The 25548-nt window shown below is 47.3% G+C and overlaps 1 protein-coding gene across 2 annotated transcripts in view; it reads right to left on the bottom strand.

Annotated features, from left to right (window-relative positions):
• Positions 1 to 7766: 7766 nt before the first annotated feature.
• The window catches only part of kcnd2 (potassium voltage-gated channel, Shal-related subfamily, member 2), a 507327-nt gene continuing 489545 nt past the window's right edge, over positions 7767 to 25548 (bottom strand). The window contains exons 6-8 of one of the 2 annotated variants that reach the window (XM_038780043.1): positions 24291 to 24350; positions 14176 to 14423; positions 7767 to 10430 (exon numbers count right to left, since the gene is read on the bottom strand). In XM_038780043.1, coding sequence (XP_038635971.1) covers positions 10253 to 10430; positions 14176 to 14423; positions 24291 to 24350 — 486 coding nt within the window. In that variant the 3' untranslated portion in view covers positions 7767 to 10252. The remainder of the gene's footprint in view (positions 10431 to 14175; positions 14424 to 24290; positions 24351 to 25548) is intronic. The other variant, XM_038780044.1, reaches the window with a different exon arrangement.

Below are 25548 nucleotides of genomic sequence, written 5' to 3'. Positions count from 1 at the left end.
TTCACCTTTTGTACCAGTCTACCTAGAGGGACCTTGTCAAATGCCTTACTGAAGTCCATATAGACAACATCCACTGCCCTACCTGCATCAATCATCTTTGTGACCTCTTCGAAAAACGCTGTCAAGTTAGTGAGACACAACCTCCCCTTCACAAAACCACGCTGCCTCTCACTAATACGTCCATTTGCTTCCAAATGGGAGTAGATCCTGTCTCGAAGAATTCTCTCCAGTAACTTCTCTACCACTGACGTAAGACTCACCGGCCTGTAGTTCCCTGGATTATCCTTACTACCCTTCTTAAACAAAGGAACAACATTGGCTATTCTCCAGTCCTCCGGGACAGCACCTGAAGACAGTGAGGATCCAAAGATTTCTGTCAAGGCCTCAGTAATTTCCTCTCTTGCCTCCTTCAGTATTCTGGGGTAGATTCCATCTGGCCCTGGGGACTTATCTACCTTAATATTTTTCAAGACGCCCAACACCTCATCTTTTTGGATCTCAGTGTGACCCAGGCTATCTACACACCCTTCTCCAGACTCAACATCCACCAATTCCTTCTCTTTGGTGAATACTGATGCAAAGTATTCATTTAGTACCTCACCCATTTCCTCTGGCTCCAAACATAGATTCCCTTGCCTATCCTTCAGTGGGCCAATCCTTTTCCTGGCTATCCTCTTGCTTTTTATGTATGTGTAAAAAGCTTGGGATTTTCCTTAACCCTATTTGCCAATAATTTTTTGTGACCCCTTCTAGCCCTCCTGACTCCTTGCTTAAGTTCCTTCCTACTTTCCTTATATTCCACATAGGCTTCGTCTGTTCCCAGCCTTCTAGCCCAGACAAATGCCTCCTTTTTCTTTTTGACGAGGCCTACAATATCTCTCGTTATCCAAGGTTCCCGAAATTTGCAATATTTATCCTTCTTCCGCACAGGAACATGCTGGTCCTGAATTCCTTTCAACTGAAATTTGAAAGCCTCCCACATGTCAGATGTTGATTTACCCTCAAACATCTGCTGAATATTGTTATAATTAGCCGTCACCCAATTTAGCACATTCTCCCTAGCGCCACTCTTATCCTTGTCCAGCAGCACTTTAAAACTTACTGATTTGTGGTCACTGTTCACAAAATGCTCCCCTACTGAAACTTCTACCACCTGGCCGGGCTCATTCCCCAATACCAGGTCCAGTACAGCCCCTTCCCTAGTCGGACTGTCTACATATTGTTTTAAGAAGCCCTCCTGGATGCTCCTTACAAACTCTGCCCCGTCTAAGCCCCCAGCACTAAGTGAGTCCCAGTCAATATTGGGGAAGTTGAAGTCTCCCATCACAACAACCCTGTTGTTTTTACTCTTTTCCAAAATCTGTCTACCTATCTGCTCCTCTATCTCCTGCTGGCTGTTGGGAGGCCTGTCGTAAACCCCCAACATTGTGACTGCACCCTTCTTATTCCTGATCTCTACCCATATAGCCTCGCTGCCCTCTGAGGTGTCCTCCCGTAGTACAGCTGTGATATTCTCCCTAACCAGTAGCGCAACTCTGCCACCCCTTTTACACCCCCCTCTGTCCCACCTGAAACATCTAAATCATGGTTTAGCTGCCAATCCTGTCCTTCCCTCAACCAGGTTTCTGTAATGGCAACAACATCATAGTTCCAAGTACTAATCCAAGCTCTAGGTTCACCCGTTTACCCGTTATACTTCTTACATTAAAACATATGCGTTTCAGGCCACCAGGCCCGCTGTTTTTAGGAACATCTCCCTGTCTGCCTTCCACAGAGCCATACTGGCCCTATTCCCTAGTTCTCCCTCAATGCTTTCATCTTCTGACCTATTGCTCCGGTACCCACCCACCGGTACCCAATGAAGTTACTGTGAAATTCCCTTAGTCGCCACATTCTGCTGCCTGTGCGGGTGGAAAGACAAGTTGTGAAAGGAGTACAAAAAGTTTGCAAAGAGATATTTTTAGGGTATGTAAACGGGCAAAAAGTTGGCAAATGGAGTATAAAATAACTACAGTGCAGAAGGAGGCCATTTGGCCCATCAAGTCTGCACCAACCCTCTGAAAGGGCACTCTACCTAGGTCCATGCTCACCACCCACTCCCCATAACACCACCTAACCTTTTGGACACAAAGGGGCAATTTAGCATGGCCAATCCACCTAACTGAGATAAGCTGTGGGCCGATCTACTGAAGCTGGAAACATGCGAATTACACAGGCCTGGTACTGTTCTATCTGTTGAAAGCTCAAGTTACTGAAAGTGAAATGGCTCCCCAGAGGAAGTCGTACAGCCTGAGAGTTCTGATTGAATGGACATGTCAGAAGATCCAAATCAACAGATCATTTCAACACTCCGTGTCCTGGGAACATAGCTGGCTACAACAACTTTGATATCAGCAACAAGGACACTTACCTCTTTCTTCCATTTTAACCCCAATCATTTTACCCCTTTCCCCTGTGTGTGTGTCTGTACTGTGTGTCTTTGAGAAGAAGGTGGGGTGGTAAAAGTGGGGGGAAGGGAGGGAGGAGTAATAGATTAGCTGGCCGATATTCTATCATAATCATTGCGTGTCTTATCTCGATTGTTACAAAAAAGGTTTTTAATGTGTGTTTAACTTACAAATCTGGTGCCTGCACAGAGTCAAGGGTAAAAGAAATCATAAACGATATACAAATTATTATTTCATTTGTGCTGGGACTCCATGGTCTGTGGGGCTTGTATTGACTGCGCACTAGCCTCACGGGGCCTCACGGTAGCATGGTGGTTAGCATAAATGCTTCACAGCTCCAGGGTCCCAGGTTCGATTCCCGGCTGGGTCACTGTCTGTGTGGAGTCTGCACGTCCTCCCCGTGTGTGCGTGGGTTTCCTCCGGGTGCTCCGGTATCCCCCCACAGTCCAAAGATGTGCGGGTTAGGTGGATTGGCCATGCTAAATTGCCCGTAGTGTAAGGTTAATGGGGGGATTGTTGGGTTACGGGTATACGGGTTACGTGGGTTTAAGTAGGGTGATCATTGCTCGGCACAACATCGAGGGCCGAAGGGCCTGTTCTGTGCTGTACTGTTCTATGTTCTAGCCTAGGGTGTCATAATAGAGTAAACATCCGGCGGCACGGTAATACAGTGGTTAGCATTGTTGCTTCACAGCACCAGGGTCTCAGGTTCGATTCCCGGCTTGGGTCAATGTATGTGTGGAGTCTGCACGTTCTCCCCGTGTCTGCGTAGGTTTCCTCCTAATGCTCCGGTTTCCTCCCACAAGTCGCGAAAGACATGCTGTGAGGTAAATTGGACATTCTGAATTCTCCCTCCGTGTACCCAAACAGGCGCCGGAATGTGGTGACTGGGGGTGTTTCACAGTAACCTCATTGCGGCTTTAATGTAAGCCTAATGGTGACAATAAAGATTATTATGTGGGCGGCATGGTAGCCAGTGGGTAGCACTGATGCTTCAGAGCTCCAGGGTCCCAGGTTCGATTCCCGGCTTGGGTCACTGTCTGTGTGGAGTCTGCATGTGACTCCAGACCTACAGCAATGTGGTTGACTCTTAGGGATGGGCAATAAATGCTGGCACAGCCAATGACACTCAAGTCCCATGAACAAATGACAAAAGATCCCTTGGCTTGTGGGTAATGGTAGAGTGGGGGATATGCCAGGCCATGAGGTTGCAGATTGTGGTTGAATACAATTCTGTTGCTGCTGATGGCCCACAGCGCCTCATGGATGCCCAGTCTTGAGTTGCGAGATTTGTTTGCAGTCTATCCCATTTAGTACAGTGGTAGTGCCGCACAACACAATGGGAAGACGGGACATTGTTTCCACAAGGACTGTGCGATGGTCACTCCTCCTGATCATGGGCAGATGCAGCTGAAGCAGGTTGGTGAGCATCAGGTGAAGTATGTTTTTCCCTCTTGCTGACTCTCTCACCACCGCCCCGCAGTCCCATTCTAACAGCTGCGTTCTTTAGGCCCCAACCAGCTCGGCCTGAGGTAGTGATACTGAGCCACTCCTTACATTTTCTGTCACAAGTGACTTCCTTTCCTTTGCCAATTTGGATGTTCATTTCATTTAGCTCTTGGGAATTTAATCAACAGCAGCCAAGGGGCATTGATTTTAGTTTTGTTTCAATGACCTAAATTAATAATGTAAACCTTTGCAGAACTTCTGTACTTGCCGGAGGCCTTTTAGCATTCCAGGTCCATTTTGAATTAATCATTGCTGAATACTGATAATTATTTAGTAATTACATTGGATAAGTTGTGGATGAATTCGTGTCGGTTTTAAAGGAAGGTTTTAAAGGAAGAAGGTGCGTTTTGACTGTAGCCTAACTGAAGCTTCTTTACATGTACAATTAGCTGAGCCATTTGCCAGGTTCTGCAAAACTAAGTTATCTGAAGTTTTCACAAAATCTGGCACATTTTCTTATTGCGTCCTTGAAATTTGGCCAGGTGGAGCATATATAGATGATTTGTCACAATTATTAGACACAATGCGGGAAATTCTCCGTTTGGGGAAATTTTGTCCGGAATTCCCGCTGGCAGCGTACCCACGTCTCCCTGCTTCCCGGTGGGATTGGGTAGTTACATTGGGAAATCCCACTGACAAGCGGCGGGAAGATAGAATTCCGCCAGCAGCAAGCTCAGCGCATTGCCGACAAAGAGGTGGCTGGAGAACCGACAAATCCCGCTCTTTGTTCTCCCGAGGGAGCTGGCCTACACCAGGAAGCGATTCCCAATCCTTTATGCTAAGCGAAGGATTGTGAGGAATTTCCGAGGGAATCCCACTATTGGACCACCATTTTGAGCGGGTGGCCCAATAGCAAGGTCCTGTGGCTGGATACCCCTCCCCACAACGTAATTCAGCCCCCCCCCCCCTCGCAGCGGAATTCAGCCCCCAACCCCGGATTTTCTGGGTCCCCTTAGTACGGGCATGATCTGACCCCCGCCTCCTCCATAGAGACCCCAAAAAATGGACCCCCCACCCGAAGACCTCCTAAATAAGGACCTCCCGAGACCTCCTAAATAAAGACACCCTTCCTTAATAAGGAGACCCCTCACAGAACATCCCAGAAAAAAGTGACCCCTGTTGTGTATCCCCCCCTCCCCCAGAATAGAGATCCCCGTGAGGAAGCCTCCCAGAAAAGAGACCCCTGTCAGGAAGGCACCCCTGGCCAACCCCCAACCCTCCCAGAAGAGAGACCGCAGTCTCGAGCAGAGCAGTCAGAGGTAGTGAAAATATTACTGCTTTAACACTCACCTGGGCAATACACTTGCTGGCTTAAACACAGGAAGCAACACCTGACAATTCCTGGAAAGAGAAAACCAATCAAGTGCTTTCCAATGACTTCCCTTCATGATTGAATGATTTTGAAGCAGTCAGCTCGAAATTAACAACAGTTAACCCTGTTTGAAGGTCCAGGAGCTGTCAATCAATGCTCGGTGTTGGGAAACATTGCGGTTGGAGCACTTTAACGTTACTCAACCGTGAAGGACGATGAATGAAGCAACAGCTGGGGTGTGTGGAAGCGGCCAATCACAGCCGAGTAAAATCAATATCTTTACAAAAATAAATTTAGATTACCCAATTACTTTTTTCCAATTAAGGGGCAATTTAGTGTGGCCAATCCACCTACCCTGCACATCTTTGGGTTGTGGGTGTGAAACCCACGCAGACACGGGGAGAATGTGCAAACTCCACACGGACAGTGACCCAGGGCCGGGATTCGAACGCAGGTCCTCAGCGCCGTAGCCAGCAATGCTAACCACTGTGCCACCGTGCTGCCCCATAACCAAGTTAATTGATAGTGGGCAGCTTAACTGGCATTATCGTGTTTCCATCTGATATCCACCCATAAATTTCTACGGGGGATATTGAAAGACAGTCAGGGGAATGATGTGTGGTTGATATTTCCCTTCCTTATCCAGGATCCTGAAGCCAGCTATAAGTGAGATGCCAACTGCTTGGCTGGGCTAGGCTAACTCAGCACAGATTCGGATCAAACCGGGAACGTTCCTGATCTTTAGAGTTCAGCTAAAACCACCTAAAGAGTTCTTTTAATGTAATTTTTAAAGTGAATTATTAAATTTGAGGCATTGGGAAGCAATGAAGAGAATGAGGATCAAGGCGATGGATAATTGGGTCTCAGTGCGGGAGAAGATCATGGGCAGTGGAACTTTGGATCTGCTGATTGGCAAGCGATCGAATTATGTGGGCGGCATTTGTGATGAAGGGGGTGCGGGGTTCAGTCAACATTGCAAATTCTGTTTCAATAGGAGATCATAGAAACATAGGAAATTGGGGCAGTAGTTTGCCATTTGCCCCTTATGCCTGCTCCACCATTCAAACTGATCAAGGGTTCTACCCCAATACCATTTTGTTGCACTATCCTCATATCCTTTGATATCCTATCCATCAATCTCTATCTTGAATGTATTCAATGGCTGAGCCTCCACAACCCTCTGGGCAGAAAAGGTTCGTCACCCTCTGAGTGAGAAATTCCTCCTTATCTCAATCTGAAGGGGCAATTATTCTGAGACTGTGCCCCCTGGTTCCAGATACCCTCCCAGACAGGGGAAACATCAATCCGACATTCAGACAGGGGGAAACATCAATCCGACATTCAGACAGGGAGAAACATCAATCCGACATTCAATGAGATCATATCTCACTCTTCTAAACACAAGAGAGTACAGGCCCAGTCTCCTCAATCTCTCATAAGATACAGGAGCAGAATTAGACCAATTAAAAATCCGTCTGACTCCTCCTTAAATTTACTCACTGTCCCAGCATCCACCGCACTCTGGGGTAGCGGATTCCACAGATTCACCCTTTGGGAGAAGTAGTCAACTCCGTTATAAATTTGCTACCTCTTATCCTGACACTATGACCTCTCGTTTTAAAATGAACCACAAGAGGAGGCATCCGCTCCACGTCTACTTTATCCATGCCTTTTATTATCTTCTATACCTCAATTTGATTGTGTCGCATTCTTTTAAACTCCAGAGAGTATAGGCCTAAACTGTTCACTCTCTCTTCACATGCCAAGCCCCTCATCTCTGGAATCAATCTAGTGAACCTCCTGTGAACTGCTTCCAATGCCACTACATCTTTCCTCAAATAAGGGGACCAAAACGGTACACAATACTCCAGGTGTGATCTCACTAATGCCGTAGATAGTTGCAACAGCACTTCCTTACCTTTATACTCTATTCCATTAGTTATAAATGCCAACATTCCATTCTCCTCAAAAGACGATCCCGCCATCCCAGAGATCAGTCTGGTAAACCATCATTTATTCCCTTTTTGGCAACTATATCCTTCCTTAGATAAGGAGAGTAAAACTGTACACAACATTCCAGGTGAGGCCTTGCCAATGGTCTACACAATTGTAGCAAGGCTGCATTGGTTTTATACTCAGTGCAATGAAGGCCAACATAGCATTGCCAAGGAGGGGACTGGAATTGATGACGAGGGTACTGAGTTAGTGGCAAGGGCCAAAGGTGATAACTTCGGTTATCTCAGTATTATAACTGGAAGAAAATGCAACTCCTCCAAGACTGGGCACCAGAAAAACCTTAGAGCAGAGTAGCAATAGCAGTGGGTTGGCTCAGAGAGGTAAGTCATCAGTGTGCCCGAGATATTGCCGATTAATATTACATATGATCAAGTTTTACTTTGTTTTAGAATGTAACTATGGTAGACTTTTGAAACAAGTGACCATACACTCCACTATACCTCAAACATAGCATTATCGAGATGACAGAAAACACACATGCCCAAAATTAAAACATTTTAATTTCAACTTGTGTACATGGGAATCATTTTCTTCATCATGTGTCTCTGATGCGCCTTTCTTTTTAAAAATTATGTAAAATGCATAATTTTTGATCCCTTGTTCTAACGAATTTGTGCATTTTAACAACACATCTTTTTATGTATATTTTACAGATAAAGATGCTCAGTTCAAACATTCTTTGTATCTCTTATTTCTATTAAATACAGTCTGTTTTCTCGTTGCACATCCTATCTGCAAAAATACTTCATTGCTTTCTCACATTATTCTTCCACGACTGGCCTCGAATAATTTACTTATGGATAGTTTTACAAGACTTCATCTTTCTGTAGTTCAGAACATGAATGCTGTCGTTTTATCAAGCATTACCTCCAGTTACAATACCAACTCTCCCGATTGAAGCATGCAGGCATTTTGATGTCTAGTTACCCAGCATAATAGGTGACGAATTATGCTGCTTCACCAAAGTAGAACTTATGAAAGCTGTTCAGATTCAAAACGGTGAAATCATATAATACACTACAAACTCACAGCTACAGCACAGTGCAATGCATACTGCGACAGTCATTTTACAACTGAGGACAGTAAATCTGACAAAGATTTCTGAGTCACTCTTACAACATCTTAAGGACATTATATTAAAAAAAAATGGTCAGAAAGGAAACTTTTGCATAAGTAATACTTAAGTGTAGATGAGAAAGTTCCAGGTGCAACTTCTGCTGTCCTTTGCTGTAAGAGTGTTAAGCAAATAATTTTATATTTGCGACTAGATACATATTCATTTGATCTTTAAAGAAGTATTGCTGTATTACTTTGCAGTGCTTCAGCCAGAGACCATACTATGAAAACGTTGAACAAAAATGCAATATATATTTTATTTTTCTTTCCAAGCAACCTACCCCATTTAACAGCACGTCAACAATGTTCACATTTGTAAACTAGATACATTAGTCAAAGTACAACAGCGTTACAAAAAGAAAAAAAGAATGGAGTGGAAATCCGTTGCTTTGCCACAGAAAATATCAATCATGCAAACTTGAAGACTCTGTCCTTCTAACCTCTGTTTGAAGCACTGTTATCATTCGGTTATCTGTAGGGTGGGGATAGGGGTGGGTAAACAGGTTAACTCTGCTGAAACTATGCGCTGCCTGCTCAGCATTGTCCAAAGAGTGCGGATTATTGTGGTCTTTCCTTTGGGCTGTGGCTGAGAATAAAGGCAACTCCCTTACTTCATAATACCATCCAATGTAATTTTAAGGAACGATGGTTGAAGCAAAATTGCCACACCTGAAATCCCCAATTTTTTTTTTTAGAAAAGGAATTAATACTGCAATTCAGTATATTTGAAGATACTGACTCAAAAATATACATATATTTATAGGAGGAAGAACAGCTTCCACAGCGACAAATGAAAAGAGTACATAGCTTGCTGAATACCATCCATTAAATCCCATATAAATCTGGGAGACCATGCAGAAAGAACAGTCTGTTAGCCTTGCTACAGCTGCAAAATGAAAAAGGATAAAATCTTTAATACACATCAACTGCAGTCCACTCATTCAGGTCTGAAAATTGTTTACACTTATTATAGGCGCTGCAGTACCAGCTTGTACAGGAAAAAGAGAGTCTGGGTAAAAATTTGTATTCTGCTCTGTCTAGCTGCATCTGCCTCAGTACAATAGTTTTTAATCTGAGGCTCATTATTCCGAAGGTGTTATTGCAGCAGAGGTGGTTAGTATCAAGCACCACCCGTTACTGCCATCGGATTTTCTATCAGATGTTAACTAAACAGTTTTTTAGTAAATAATGGCCAACTATACATAGTCCTCCGGTAAGAAACAGGCCCCGATTTTGGCAAAATGTTGTACGTGCCCATTGCATGGAAAAACAAAGAACGCTATGTACTGCCGCAAGGAAAAGTTAACATGCACTTTTGTGGTCTTGGTTTGATTTACAATATGTTAGTCCTCAGTCCAGTATTTACAGTAACCTCCAACTTAAGCAAGTTCATTTTATTTTTGCTGAATCCACTGTTGCTGCAAAGAAGAACGTTTCACCGATCGTTTTTCTTTTTGTATTTTATTCACCCCATGCACACTTTGCCAGTTCACGTGTACTTTTATAACAAAACAAGCCTCTGGGGCAGGAAAGGTAGCAGAAGTGGAAATGTCTCATTGTGCTCAACTGCAAAGTAACGAATGCAGGAATTTTGCAAGCTTTTAATGATACCTCCTTTTGCTCATCCCACTGCCAATGTTACATAACTTTGATGTCAAGCTTCACTGATAAATATCTTCAGTGCGATAATCACTGTTGTCATGAACTTCACAATGCAAAACTACCAGGGAAAACCCTGATGCTCTCCTCTTGTTCTCCAGTCTGTGATGTTCTTTTCTATTTCTCCAATAGCAGGAACATAACACAGATGGTCAGATGACTTTCCAGGCTCACGTTTGACTTGGTAAGACTTTTACAGCGCTGACACTTTTACGATGTTGATATCTGCTTGGTCCGGAGAGTCAGGTCGGTTATTTCCTTCAGGTGTTGTAGCAGGAGGGCTGGGCATGCATATTACCGCTTTTGTTATATATGATTGCTCACAATTTAGTTTGAGACTTTCCTCTATGTTTGCATTCAAGCTGGATCGGCTGGAAGAATAAACACTCGTTGTTAGAGCTTGCAAGGTACTGGCAAAGTAGGGACCACCTTACGGTGAGCTGTTTAAATAATGTTTCACAAAAATACTGAAAGCAATTGTTACAAATTCAAAGTGGTCATTAAAGTAGGCGATATGTTGGTTCGCTAAATCCTCAAATTTTTGTCTCCTTGTGAAAGTGATTCGCAAAAGAAATAGCTAAATTGATTCATATAATGTATTTTAAAAGGCCTCACCATCAAGGACACTACACTCTTCAAAAGTCAAAATCAAACTGCATTCTCCAATCATCATAACTGTATATTTTCCATCAGATAAATGACTCTTCAAGCTTTAAGTGAGTCAGGTTAATTCAAAGAAATGAAAAGATGAAAAGAAACTTACCGATGGTACTACAAAATCAATGCTTGAGTGCTTAGAATGCACTTAGTGCTTGGAATGCACTTACCTCTCTTTGCTGTGGTCAATGTTTGTAAACATTGGGGTTTCACCTCTTAGGCCACTGAACCGTGAAGGGAGATGAATGAATCAAAGCTGCAAATAGTTTGTAGGAGAAAGCTATGCATGGCTTTCAGCTAATGGATCTGTGGAAATCAGAGGCAGGTAACAACTGTTCTCCTTCGAGGAATGGATACGCGGAATTTCAAGGTAAGTGTTACAGCTATAATTCTTCTCACTGCCCCTGTCTGGACTGCTCTCAAGCTTCCAGACAGGGGTCTCTTTTCTGGGAGAGGAGGGGGGGGGGATCTGTGTGAGGCAGGGTTCTGTGGGGAGGTCCTTTTAGGTCCTGTAGGGGCTCCGCCTATTATATGGGTCCCTGTGGGAGGGTCTCCCTATTACAGGGGTGCCTGGGGGTCTCCTTCTTACACGGGTCTCTGTGGGGGGTTTCCCTTTCACAGGGGTCCCTCTATTAGAGGGGTCCCTGAGGGGGGTCTCTATTATTTGCAGGGTCCCCCTATTTGAGGGGTCCATGTTGGGGGGGGCTAGTACAGGTGTCCCTGGGAAGTATCCCTATTACAGGCATCACTGTGGGGGTGGGGGGGGGGGGTGGGCCCACCCCACCCTATTTCAGGGTCCCTCGGAGGGTCCCCTTATTACAAGGGTCCCTGTGGGTGGCATCCCTATTATTGGCATCCCTGTGTGTGTGTGTGTGTGTGGGGGGGGGGGGGGGGGTTATGCCTATTACATGCATCCCTGGGGGGGGGGAGTGAGTCGGGTCACCCCCTTACTTGTGGTTGGGGTGGCATCCAGGTAATCTGGGGGCTGGGGCTGCTGTACGGTGCGGCGGGGGGGGGGGGGGGGGGGGGGGAGAGAGAGAGAGAGAGAGAGAAATTTGGGGGTGCGTTGTGGTGCACAGAGGGGTGGGAGGGGGGAGGCTGGCAGGCTGCAGGGCTTCACTATCGGGCCGCCCGCTCAACATGGCAGCCGACATCGGGATTCCCCCGGGAATCCCTCGTTTTTCCACGCCATGCATACGTTTGCATGGCAAGGAATACGAAATTGATTGCCGGTTTGCATTCCCAGGGGGAGCAGTTGCAATTCACCTCCGGCGGGAGAACATAGCCTCCCAAATGGAGAGCCCAGCCCAAGGTCGGGAAAGATGTTGGCCCTCCTGCCAAAGTTTTAATTACAGCAAAAGGTTCAGCATCCACTTCAGAGGCGCCCGAGCTGGCGTTCAGCCTTGGGCAGGGGCCCACTCAGTTTTCAGTGTTTATAGGACCCAGGCACAGGACATCTTTGGAATCTCAACGCAGGTCTTCAGGCAGCAATGCAACTGGTCCAATGCCGGTGGCTATTACATTTCCTCAGGCCTAGGCTTGCAGCTGTGTTCTAGCACACTGTGTTCCAGGACTAGGCCAAAGGTGGACCTACTCCAGGGGTGCCGCCTTGCCCAGTAATTTTATGACCTCTCACAATATTTAAAACAGAGCACAAGATTGACACAGATGCTACTTTAACTTGTAAAGTTCTTGAAAATAATGGCCTAAATCTTCCGATTATGTGACACTGACCAGATAGAAAACTACCCACTTACCTGGATACATTTAACAAGACCAGACTTCCGATCCATGCTGACAAAGAACTCCCTCAGGGCAGGAATCCACATAGAGAGCAGCAAAGGGAACTGGTGCAGAAAGCACACCACCACATTTTTGGCACCGTCTGCCCTAAGGTAAGATTAAGGTACAGACTTTTGCCCCGGGTTGGGTTGTCAGAGTCGGGAGATTTCCCAGCCCGGTGAATCCGACCTCTGAAAATGGCTGCCCGCAGGTCAAATTTTCGGTCGGGGGCTGGTCTGAAATAGGAGCTGGGGTGGGAGACCTCCGAATGAGTGAGGAGGCTGCCGGATGCTGAAGCGAGCTTGGCGCAAGGCCTGCCTCTATGCTCCGGAACTGTGTTTAAATAAATGTACAACAATAAAACCAGAAACATCCCTCCAGCCTTCACCCTTTCTTCATTCCCCACACATTCCATATTCTCCATTCATGCCAAACTATGCCAATCCCTGCCCTTACCCCCCTCCTCATGGCCCCTCACACTTCCTGTGATCACTTGGTGTCCTCTACCCACCCCTCATTGCCCACATACCCCATGCGAATTTAGTGGCAACTCATGCCAATCCATGCTTCCTATCCACCATCCATTGCCCTTACCCCATTCATGACAACTCACCTTGTATATTTGGACAGATCCTTGATAGTTTTGACACTTAATAGACAGCTGTCTGTGAAATAGTTCTTTTGAGAACTGGGCAGCTCTCCAACAGCTTCTGGACAATTAGACAGCTCCTTAACAGTTCCTTGCCAGCTGGACAGTTCCTTGATAGTCTGACAGCTCCAATGAGTTTGTGCATATAAAGTGCACAACCATGCTCACTTTTAACAATCCCACTCCTAAAGAGTACCTTGCCTCTTGAAACGGTTTTCTGGGACTGTATCCAAAGGGGTACCTTGGCGATCCAAACAAATCCACCAAGTTCAGATCTCCTCTCGTCTGGTTTAATCGGCACACTCCGGATACCACGCTTCTGGCCTACTAAAATCCCACTTCAGTGGACACAGCTGATGACTTAAATGACCAGCTGCCTCTGGTAATAGCGCAAATTGGGTTGGGAGAGAGTCAAGTGGTATGAAGATAGTCATGTGGTTGGGAGTAGTCAGAACTGCTCGGGGATAGATGGGTTGGGTAGGTCAGGGGAGGCAGTTTTTGGGATGAACTACTGCGTAGTCAGCAGTTTTGGTGAGAGGGGAGAGGTCAGTTTTATAGTTACCCAGAAGTTAGACTCGGGTCTTTCTCTCTGACATGTCCTGAGTAACTAGCCAGGCACGTCCCACTGAACTGTCCTAAGTCTCTGATTCTAACTTAAGAGTTGGAGACTGTTTTGGAGGGTCCCGGAGAGCAGGGAATAACCAACTGGAAGTTTAGACTTCCCGGGTAATTCCCAGCGTACGGGATCAACTGCGAGGTCCAGATGCGCATCGTGGGTTGTACAATCCAGAAAGTGGAAGAATCAGACCAATGTCATTCATTGGTTGAAAGAGTTTAAATCCTACATTTTGTGTACAGGTTTACCCCCCATGTATTACCAAATAGTTAACAATTACCTTTTCATTTAATTGATGTGGTATTAGTTTCTATAATTTATAAAGAAGATATTTTTATATTTACTTTTTACGTTTTAAAAAAATAGGCTATTACACAATTTGCAAAAGAAAAAGACATTCAGACGCAGATACCTATTGGAGAGAGCACTCTGCTGCACACATTGAATCTGAATGGTACTGAGTTCCTGTACACTTCCAGGGTGACTGCAAGAAATATTGGAATTTGGGAGTCGGAAAGGCTTTTTGCTCCGCCTTGAGCAACATGTTCCTGTTAAACCATGTTGAGACAAGAGAGAGGAGCTGTGTGAATTTGATCGATTTCTTGTAGATCCTTCTAGACAATTTTCTTTGTATGTTTGTTCATCCACAAAGTCGTGATTCTAGATGAAAGAGAAAAAGGGACAGAGATAGAAAAGCATTTTATTTATCAGTTTTAGGGACATCTTGGCACTTTTCCTCTTTTTAAAAGAATATATCAACAGGACGAATCGGGGTCTTAATATGGATTAAAACTCTAGGCACATTGGCAGGCACTTACTGTTGAATTCCAATCTGGAATATCGACCACTCGCGGCAGAAACTGCAATTAGCTAACCACCTATTTGTTGTTACTCTGATTTCACATCTTGTTTTCCCCACAGTTAGGTTGCGATGATAATGGTGTGCAGTAAGGTTTTAGTGGCGCCTGTGCTAAGTAATGCTTAGTATCCTGTTAGTACGAGTTACTGAGTGAGTTTATCATGTGGTAAATCAGGTGGCAGAGCAGACCAATTTCCCAGAAGGGATCTATAGCAAGCAGAGGATCACAAAATTTGAACACCCTAACTGGAATTCGTCGACTTCTGGTTCCTTGCTAAGCCGCACGTTTGGCAGCTCCCGCTATCAAAGGACTTTCGGGTCCGTTTCAGGGCCCCAAACGGCGCTGTTTCGACGATTCCCGGTGGGGAAAGGTGCTTGGAGGAACATTCCCCGGAATTTATGGTGCGCACCCGGAGTGGGGCAAAGAAAAAGGCGGCAGCATCTCCCCAGAAAAAGCGGGGGAAGGAGGACAAAATGGCGGCCGGCGGAGCACCCGAGGATTGGAGGCAGTGGGCGCAGGAGCAGCAAGCTGCTCTCCTATGCTGTTTTGCGGAGCTGAAGGCTGAGTTGCTGGACTCCCTGCAGATGACTACCAGCAAGCTGCTTGAGACCCAGACAGCCCAGGGGGCAGCCATTCAGGTGTTGCAGCAGCAGGCCGCTGATCGGGAGGAGGAAGCCGTGGTCCTTGTGGGGAAGGTGGAGATGCACTAGGCACTTCACAAAAAGTGGCAAGACCGCTTGGAGGAGCTGGACTTTCACACGAGGCGGAAGAATTTGAGGATCCTGGGCCTTGTGGAGGGGCTGGAGGGGTCGGATCTACCGTCCTATATGGCTACGATGCTGAATTCGTTGGTGGGGGCGGGGTCCTTCCATTTGCCCCTGGAGCTTGAGGGAGCCCACAGAGTGCTCTCCAGGAGACCCAAGACGAATGAACCCCCGCGGGCGTTGCTGGTGCGGTTCCATCGGTTCAGTGACCGGGAGTGTGTGCTGCGCTGGGCCAAGAAGGAGGAGCAGCAAGTGGGAGAACTCGGTGGTGCGAATCTACCAGGACTGGAGTGCAGAGGTGGCTAAGCGGCGGGCCGGGTTTAACCGGACGAAGGAGGTGCTGCATAATGAGCAGGTTATATTTGGAATGCTGCAGCCTGCGCGTCTGTGGGTGACATATAAGGACCGGCATTACTACTTCGAGTCCCCGGAGGAGGCATGGGCCTTTGTGCGGGCGGAGAAGCTGGACTCGAACTAGGGTTTGGGGGCTGCGGGGTCTTGTGTACTACGGTTGTTGCTGTTTTTGTTGTTGCTGTTTTTGTAATTTTGACGTGTTTTTATGCTGGTTCTTGCTCTGTTTCCGGGTGGTTCTGTTGGGTATGGTTTTGTGTTATGCGGGGGATGTTGGGGGTTTGTTTTTTTTTCTGTACGGGGCTGGGGGATGGGGTGGAGCTGGAATTTGGGAGCTGCGTCAGAAAGGTGGGGTGGGGCAGTGTGAAAGCACGGGCTTTCCTCTGGTTTCCCGCGCTGCGGGGCAGGAGGGGTGGAGCTGGCGGTGGGGGCGTGGCCTCTACTGTTTTTTCCCCGCGCTGGAGTGGTGCCAAGGAGGAGTGGCAGGAGGGGGGATGACCCCATGTCGGGAAGGGTCGGGTTTTGGTGGGAGTTGCCGGGGTCAGCAGAAGTCAGCTGACTCACGGAAGTACAATGGAGGGTGCGTCGTGGCTAGGAGGGGTCCTAGCCTGGGGGTGGGGGGGGGGGGGGGGGGGGGGGGGAGGGGATACCGGGTTGCTGCTGGAATGGCCAGGAAGGAGCTGGTGTGGGCCGGGGGGGGGGGGGGGTAGAGGAGAGGCGTTATCGTCATGGGGAACGGGTCGGGCGGGGTGTGTTGGCCTGGGGCGAGCAGTCGATGAGCTATGGCTAGTCGGCGGGGGAGGGGGGCGGGGTGCCCTCTGATCCGGCTGATCACCTGGAACGTGAGGGGGCTGAATGGGCCGGTTAAGCGGGCTCGGGTATTTTCTCATTTGAAGGGGCTGAAGGCGGACGTGGCTATGCTCCAGGAGACCCACTTGAAGGTGGCAGACCAGGTTCGTCTGAGGAAGGGGTGGGTGGGGCAGGTTTTCCACTCAGGATTAGACGCGAAGAACCGGGGGGTGGCGATTCTGGTGGGGAAGAGGGTGGCGTTCGAGGCGTCTGAGGTGGCGGCGGACAAGGAGGGCAGGTTTGTTATGGTGAAGGGTAGGCTGCAGGGAGAGAAGGTGGTGCTGGTAAACGTGTATGCCCCGAATTGGGATGACGCTGGCTTTATGAGGCGTATGTTGGGCCGCATTCCGGACCTGCAGGCGGGGGGCCTGATCATGGGGGGAGACTTTAACACGGTGCTGGATCCCCCACTAGACCGGTAGGAGGCCGGCGGCGGCCAAGGTGCTGAGGGGGTTTATGGACCAGATGGGAGGGGTGGATCCCTGGAGGTTTGGGAGGCGGAGGGCGCGGGAGTATTCCTTTTTTTCCCATGTGCATAGGGTTTACTCCCGAATAGATTTCTTCGTTCTGAGCAGGACATTGATCCCGAGGGTGGAGGATGCCGAGTATTCGGCCATAGTAATTTCAGACCATGCTCTGCACTGGGTCGATCTGGAGATGGGGGAGGTGCGGGACCAGCGCCCGCTGTGGCGTCTGGACGTTGGGTTGCTGGCTGATGAGGTGTGTAGGAGGGTCCGGGGAAGTATTGAGGGGTACCTTGAGACCAATGATACGGGGGAGATCCGGGTGGGGATGGTTTGGGAGGCTCTGAAGGCAGTGATCCGGGGGGAGCTGATTTCCATCTGGGCCCACAGGGAAAGGAGGGAGAGGGAGAGACTGGTGGGGGAGCTCCTAGATGTGGATAGGAGGTACGCGGAGGCCCCGGAGGAGGGACTGTTGGGGGAACGGCGTAGCTTGCAGGCCAAGTTCGACTTGCTGACCACCAGAAAGGCGGAGACACAGTGGAGGAGGGCGCAGGGCGCGGTATATGAGTATGGGGAGAAGGCGAGCAGGATGCTGGCGCATCAGCTCCGCAGGCGGGATGCGGCTAGGGAAATTGGTGGAGTGACGGATATGGGTGGGAATGTGGTGCAGAAGGGGGCAGAGGTGAACGGGGTCTTTAGGGACTTTTATGAGGAACTGTACCGGTCAGAACCTCCGATGGGGAGAGGGGGGATGGAGAGCTTCATGAACAGGCTACGTTTCCCAAAGGTGCAAGAGGAGCTGGTGGAGGGGCTGGGGGCACCGATTGAGTTGGAGGAGCTAGTCAGGGGGATTGGTCAAATGCAGTCAGGTAAGGCGCCGGGGCCGGATGGGTGGAATTTTATAAAAAGTATGCGGACCTGGTGGGCCCCTGTTGGTGCGAGCCTTCAATGAGGCATGGGAGGGGGGGGCTTTGCCCCCGACGATGTCACGGGCGCTGATTTCTTTGATCCTGATGCGGGATAAGGACCCCCTGCAGTGTGGATCATACAGGCCAATCTCGCTCCTCAATGTTGACGCTAAGTTGCTGGCGAAGGTCCTGGCCACCAGGATAGAGGACTGTGTGCCAGGGGTGATACACGAGGATCAGACAGGATTTGTCAAGGGAAGACAGCTTAACACGAATGTGCGGAGGTTGTTAAATGTTATTATGATGCTGGCGGTGGAGGGGGAGGCGGAGATAGTGGTGACGCTAGATGCAGAGAAGGCCTTTGATAGAGTTGAGTGGGGGTACCTGTGGGAGGTGCTGGAGAGGTTTGGATTTGGGGAGGGGTTCATCAAATGGGTGAGGTTGCTTTATGAGGCCCCGATGGCGAGTGTAGCTACTAATGGAAGGAGGTCAGAGTACTTCAGGCTCTACCGTGGGACCAGGCAGGGGTGCCCCCTGTCCCCCTTGCTCTTTGCATTGGCGATTGAACCTCTGGCTTTGGCGCTGAGGGAGTCGGGGAGGTGGAGGGGTGTGGTGCGAGGTGGGGAGGAACATCGGGTATCGCTGTAAGCGGACGACCTGCTGCTGTATGTGGCGGACCCAGAGGGGGGAATGCTGGGGGTGATGGAGCTGTTGGCTGAATTTGGGGGTTTCTCGGGCTATAAGCTGAATCTGGGTAAGAGTGAGGTATTTGTCGTGCACCCGGGTGATCAGGAGGAGGGAATTGGGAGGCTCCCGTTTAAGAGGGCAGTGAAGAGTTTCAGATACCTGGGGGTGCAGGTGGGCAGGAGTTGGGGGACTCTCCACAAGCTTAATTTTACCAGGCTTGTGGAGCAGATGGAGGAGGAATTTAAAAGGTGGGACATGGTGCCGCTATCGCTGGCGGGTAGAGTGCAGTCCGTCAAAATGACGGTGCTCCCGAGGTTCTTGTTCCTTTTTCAGTGCCTGCCCATCCTTATCCCTAGGGCCTTTTTTAGGAGGGTGACTAGCAGCATCATGAGCTTTCTTTGGGCGCATGGGACCCCGAGGGTGAAGAGGGTCTTCTTGGAGCGGGGCAGAGATGGTGGGGGGCTGGCGTTACCCAACCTCTCGGGGTATTATTGGGCGGCCAATGTGTCGATGGTGCGCAAGTGAGTGATGGAGGGGGAAGCATGGAAAAGGTTGGAGATGGCGTCCTGTGGAGGCACAAGCCTGGGGGCCCTGGTAACGGCGCCGTTGCCGCTCCCTCCTACAAGGTATACCACGAGTCCGGTGGTGGCGGCTACCCTCAAGATTTGGGGGCAGTGGAGGCGACATAGGGGGCTCGATGGCGGCTCCGCTAAGGGGGAACCATCGGTTCTTCCCGGGGAACATTGATGGGGGGTTCCTGGGGTGGCACAGAGCGGGCATCAGAAAGCTAAGGGACCTGTGCGCTGACGGGAGGTTTGCGAGCCTGGGAGAGTTGGAGGAAAAATTTGAGCTCCCCTCGGGGAATATGTTCAGGTACCTGCAGGTAAAGGCATTTGCTAGACGGCAGGTGGAAGGATTCCCTTTGCTGCCCGCGGGGGGCGTGAGGGACAGGGTGCTTTCGGGGGTCTGGGTCGGGGATGGGAAGGTATCTGATATCTACAAGGTAATGTAGGAGGTGGAGGAGGCATCAGTAGAGGAGCTAAAGGCTAAGTGGGAGGGGGAGCTGGGGAAGAAGATCGAGGATGGGACATGGGCGGATGCCCTGGAGAGGGTTAACTCTTCCTCCTCATGTGCGCGGCTTAGCCTCATCCAATTCAAGGTGCTGCACCGGGCCCATATGTCCGGGACTAGGATGAGTAGGTTCTTTGGGGGCGAAGACAGGTGTGTCAGGTGTTCAGGGAGTCCAGCGAACCATGCCCATATGTTCTGGCCATGCCTGGCACTGGAGGAGTTCAGGAAGGGGGTGGTGAGGACGGTGTCGAGGGCGGTAGGATCCAGGGTCAAGCCAAGCTGGGGACTCGCAATTTTTGGGGTTGCGGTGGTGTCATGAGTGCAGGAGGCGAGAGAGGCCGATGTTTTGGCCTTTGCGTCCCTAGTAGCCTGGCGGAGGATCTTGCTACAGTGGAAGGATGCGAGACCCCCAAGCGTGGAGACCTGGATCAATGACATGGCGGGTTTTATTAAGCTGGAGAAGGTCAAATTCGCCCTGAGGGGATCGGTACAAGGGTTCTTTAGGCGGTGGCAGCCTTTCCTCGACTTTCTGGCTCAACGATAGGGAACTAGGTCAGTAGCAGCAGCAACCTGGGGGGAGTGGGGAAAAAAGGGCGGGGGGGGGGGGGGGGGTGGTGCTGACTATGTTTATTTTATTTTATTTATTTTCAAGTTCTTTTGCTGTTTACCGGGTTTGGGGGGGGTGGGGGGGCTCGATATATGCGTTGTTACGGTCTTGGGGGTGTTATGCTTATTATGTTGTTTTATTGTTGTTTATTACTGTTTGTTGTTATATATTTTGTAAAAAATTTTCAATAAAAATGATTTTAAAAAAAACATGGAATTTGTCACGTCAGTGGTACATAGTGGGAGTGTGTCACAGAGGTCAGTAGACTCCACAAAAACGTTCAGGTGTACTGACCACTGTACACAGCTCTCGAGAGGGGTTGAGGTTTTACACTGAGAGCATGGATCTGTAAAATCCAGTACTCTAATGATGATGGGTGACAAATAATAACAAAAGAGAAAGCACAGAAGAGACGGTAGCATGGAATCAGGTGTTATGCTACTTGCATGAAATTCCACTCTGCTATTTTTGAAGTTTTTAACCTGTTCAAAATAATCGGGTTAGCAGTAATTCTTAAAATAGCTGACAATAGTGTTTCGTGTCAGGATGTTTGTATGTCAATCATGCAGCATACAATTTCATATCAGCGAAATCAAATTGCTTGTTTCAGTGAAGCAGCAGCGCTGTTTTTAACACATTCCTTTGGTATAAATGCAGTATTTTCTACTGACGTCCACCAATACATCTGGGCAATCCTGATCAGCCAAGTCGGTAAAGATGCTGCAGTTGTTGGAAAGACAGACGATTGCAGAAAATATCAGTGATTCTGCATGTTCAAGTTTAAAAGAGTCAGTAAGAATAAAATGTGCTACAGTGGATATGCATCGATACACTAACCCCAAATCAACCTTTGGTTCTGACCGAGGGAGTCATTGCAAACACTGGATTTTAAAAAAGCATTATAATACGATATTTTTTTACACTTGATCATAGATAAGAAATGTGATAGAAATTGTTCATGGAATTTCTTGTAATAGGCTGCATCGTATTTTATAAAGTTTTATAGATCAAAGGTATATTTCACCCATTGTTCACTGCGCACCAAACCACTAATTAATGAACTCTTAAGACTGGTTACAAGTCGAGAATTCCAGATTTCTCTAGGATGCTGAAGCTAGTCTTAGTATCACAGTAATAAAGTTATATTAAATAAATGCTGAAAAAAAAACTACATGTTGCCATTTCAACCTTCCTTCTTTTCTGATTTTAACTCTATATGATTTCTAATTAATATACTCGAGTCTAACTTTTCTTGCTTTCCGACTTTTAAATATTTCAACAACTTTGCTCGTCTATTTCCTCTGTCTGAGAGGTCCATTTTGGAGAAAAAAACAGGGGAAAAGACAGGCAAATGAGTGAATTCTTGAGCGGAGTTTTGGGGCAGGGTGCGGGGATGTTACAGTCAGGAAACCCAGAAGCACAGGTTCTTCTTAAATACACGGGCATTTTAATTACACAATGTTTTTTTTTTCCGGTTCCCCCACCCCCCCACTGAAAAATCAGCCTGACTGATAGACTGGGCTGTCTGCAACCAAGGAAGACTTCCTGAAATGGAAAAGTCGAGGAGCAGGTGGGGTTAGTGGTGGTGGTGGGGATGGATAGAGAATGGCTGTTGGGAGTGATCACAGGTGAGTTGCAGGTAATTGTGGTGAGGTTGGAGGTAATAGTGGAGAGGTTGGAGGTGATTGCGAGGAGCTTGGAGGCAATAGTGGTGAGATTGGAGGTGATTGTGAGGAGGTTGGAGGTGATTTGTGAGGTGGTTGGAGGTGATTTGTGGGGTGGTTGGAGGTGATTGTAAAGAGGTTGGTGGTGATTGCGAGGAGGTTGGAGGTAATTTGTGGGGAGGTTGGAGGTGATTATGGGGAGGTTGGAGGTGATTGCGAGGCGGTTGGAAGTGATTACGAGGTTGGAGGTGATTGTGAGGAGGTTGGAGGTGATTGTAAGGAGGTTGGAGGTGATTACGAGGTTGGAGGTGATTGTGAGGAGGATGGAGGTGATTGTAAGGAGGTTGGAGGTGATTACGAGGTTGGAGATGATTGTGGGGAGGTTGGAGGTGATTGTGGGGAGGTTGGAGGTGATTGTGGGGAGGTTGGAGGTGATTGTGGGGAGGTTGGAGGTGATTGTAAGGAGGTTGGAGGTGATTGTAAGGAGGTTGGAGGTGATTACGAGGTTGGAGGTGATTGTGAGGAGGTTTCACCAACAAGCCCACCTCCTGGGAGTGGATTGGTTGTCGACTGCTTGTCCCATCTCCTTCAAAATCAGATGTGGCTGGATTTGAGGTGGCTTGCATACCCGTTCGAAGATGTTACACTTTCCCTTCCAACCTGACCCCAAATCACTTGTTAAAATTCCCCCAATGGTCAATTTATGACGTAGTCAAGGCTAAGAGGTGTAACCATCGGCACGGAACGTTGCAAATATCATAGAAGCTAGTTCCTTCTTTGAGGCTTGATAATTTGATGCAAGTCATTCATTCCTTGCAACCACAGTATTAGTTAAACAAGCTGACAAAAACAATAAATATACCAACAAACGGGGCACGGCCGATAAACACTAGGCTGGGCCACCGGAGAACCCTGCCCACTGATTCAAAAATTACTCAATTTATATCCTGGTCATTGTGTTGGGATTGCACCAACTGGCGTCCTCAGCAGGGACCACGGCAGTAATTTGGAGAATTGGTGGCTGTGGATGGGGTAAACAGGTGCGAACACCATTGCAGATGGATTCCTGGTGCTCATCTGTGCCTTGCGCTTATGGAAGTTGGAGCCTTCCCTTATGATGGCCGTTGTGGCAGGGGATGGGGTGGGTGGGTTGCTGACACTTGTTTTCCAGATTCCAGTTAGGCTCCCCTCAGCCCTCTGCGTAAAGGCACCAATCAAGTTTTAAATTAAAAATCAGCCCCCTTCTTCGGTTGTCAAGAGGGTTCCTGGCCCGACGTCCTTTGTCGGGGCCCGATGTCATTTATTCTGGAGGCCTCCCTTCACCGGGTGCCCCAGTCGCCAGTTTTTCTATTGGGCCCCAACTGAACCCAGGAAGCAGTATTTCCATTTGTAGAAAGTCCCCACTCCTGGTGCGCCTCCTGATGCCATTCACTTTGCAAGGGACAAGTTGAGCTTCCAGCCTGCAGAAGACATGCTGGCAATTCCCAGGAACAATGGAGACCCAGCAAAGCCAGGTTCCTGCTGTTGCATGGTGGATTTTGCTGTTCTTCTGTTGTGTTATAGCAGAAGAAGGCAGAAACCCCAGGGATTTTTGGAACCACTAAATTTGTGAAAAACTTGTATATTCAATGAATGTAAATGGTACCTTGAAAAAATATTCAACTTTCTTGGATCTCGTACAATTTTATACAGAAATCACCAACCACATGTTTATATAGATATACACGTATTTGTCCATTGCTTTCAAATTTGTTCTCATCAACTTTAAACTTCTACTGCCCAAAGTTTAAAGTTTGGAATCATTTGCACTCACTTGCCACAATCCCTTCAACCAGAAATAGATCATTGTATTTTTGCAGCATTAAGAGTGAAAAGATGTCTAAAATTCTAGGTCATAAAATCAGTGATGTACTCAGTGTATGTGACAAAACATTACCTACCAGCTTTCATTTGTCACTATCATTGCCACATACGCTTATAAAATCAGTGATGTATTCAGTGTATGTGACAAAACATTACCTACCAGCTTTCATTTGTCACTATCATTGCCACATACGCTTATCAAACAGTGGGCGCTGATGCTAAGTGGGTCAATACATTCTAGAGGGAATGACACTAAACCCATTAAAACAGCAAAACAAGTAGCCAGCAGAAAAGCTTTTGCACAATCACAGAATACCAGCATACAACACAAACATCTTCAGACTGTCAAAACATCAACAGCTACAGCACAAATACCAGAAAATGCAGAGTTACAGACACTTAAATTCAGATAGTCTGACACGAACAATCAAACTGGTACCTTAATGGATGCTGAAGACCGAATTGACAAGAGGGGATCATCCACAAGATAGGACAATCCCTATATGGTAACATGCCAACAAAAAAGAAACAATAACTAATGCATCTTAACAGTTTAAAATGAGTATATTCAAATATCTGAACAAAACACCAGCATCTCTTCTGATACCTTCATTAACTGGGCGTCTTATACAGATAATCACCGTTAATATCTACGTTTGTTTGTCAGAACATTTCAGGTGTATTTAATAATAAGTCATTGCTAGTAGGATTTTAATTACCTTTCTTCACAAAAGATAATTTTGGACAAATAAGGTTTAAACTATCTTTAAAGGGCATATTGAAGCAGACGTTATATGTGGTTTAAAAGTCTGCTGTTTCATAAATGTATGGGAGATGATTGCACTTTACCTGTTCTTTCACAAGTAATACCTTTAGAGTAGGCTACTGAATTTATTTAAGGCTTTAAAAAGGTGCTTAAAACAATTTCAATAGTTACCTGCTCAATGCCAAGTTTTTAAATTTGCTATTCTGGCATTTAGCTGACAGAATGAGATTTCGAAAAATTATTATACGGCACTGGAAAACAATGTCCTGCTCAAAATTGGCTGTGTGAAATTTCAATGGTTTTGCCATTACGATCTCCTGATGTGGGGTGGAATAATAGCCAGGTCGATTGACGACTTTCCTGAATATTACGAAAAGCCTTTAGATTTCCCTACAGTCCTTTCAACTCAAGCATTCATCAAGTAAAGTGGGCCAAGTAAATTTATTTCTATTCTATGTGGAATATTTAACGTAAATAAGGAGGGCTTTAGGAGATATTATTTGTGGGTTTGAATGCAAGTTTTACATTAGGTAACTGAGTGGTGGCATCGTGGACTAGCACTTTTACTTCTGGATTCTATACTTGACTGCAATAATGCAGTGTGGGATGAGCTTGGGCATTGTTAGTGTTCATCCTTGCAGATGTGCATCCAGGGGCAAAAACTAATACTAAATTAGCAATCCCATTCAGAGGAGTCAAAAGGACTATATGGGTGTAAATTTTAAAAAGCCACTATGGTGCAGAGTGGTGTTCCTCTCAGGTTAACAGTTAAGGCTCATTGCTAAAGCAAAGTAGAACATTGAGTCGAACCTGTTCTCATATCTGACCTGGAACTAATTGATGCTGAAATTAGGTGCCCAAAATGGGAAATGCTATCCATTGCTTCCATTTCGCAGCACTAACACCTGTTACCTTAATGGGTGCATACATA

Source organism: Scyliorhinus canicula, chromosome 20 (assembly GCF_902713615.1).
Source record: "Scyliorhinus canicula chromosome 20, sScyCan1.1, whole genome shotgun sequence".
Lineage (NCBI taxonomy): Eukaryota > Metazoa > Chordata > Chondrichthyes > Carcharhiniformes > Scyliorhinidae > Scyliorhinus > Scyliorhinus canicula.
Note: the sequence above shows the minus strand (reverse complement) of the source record. Positions and strands in the feature narration are given on the sequence as shown.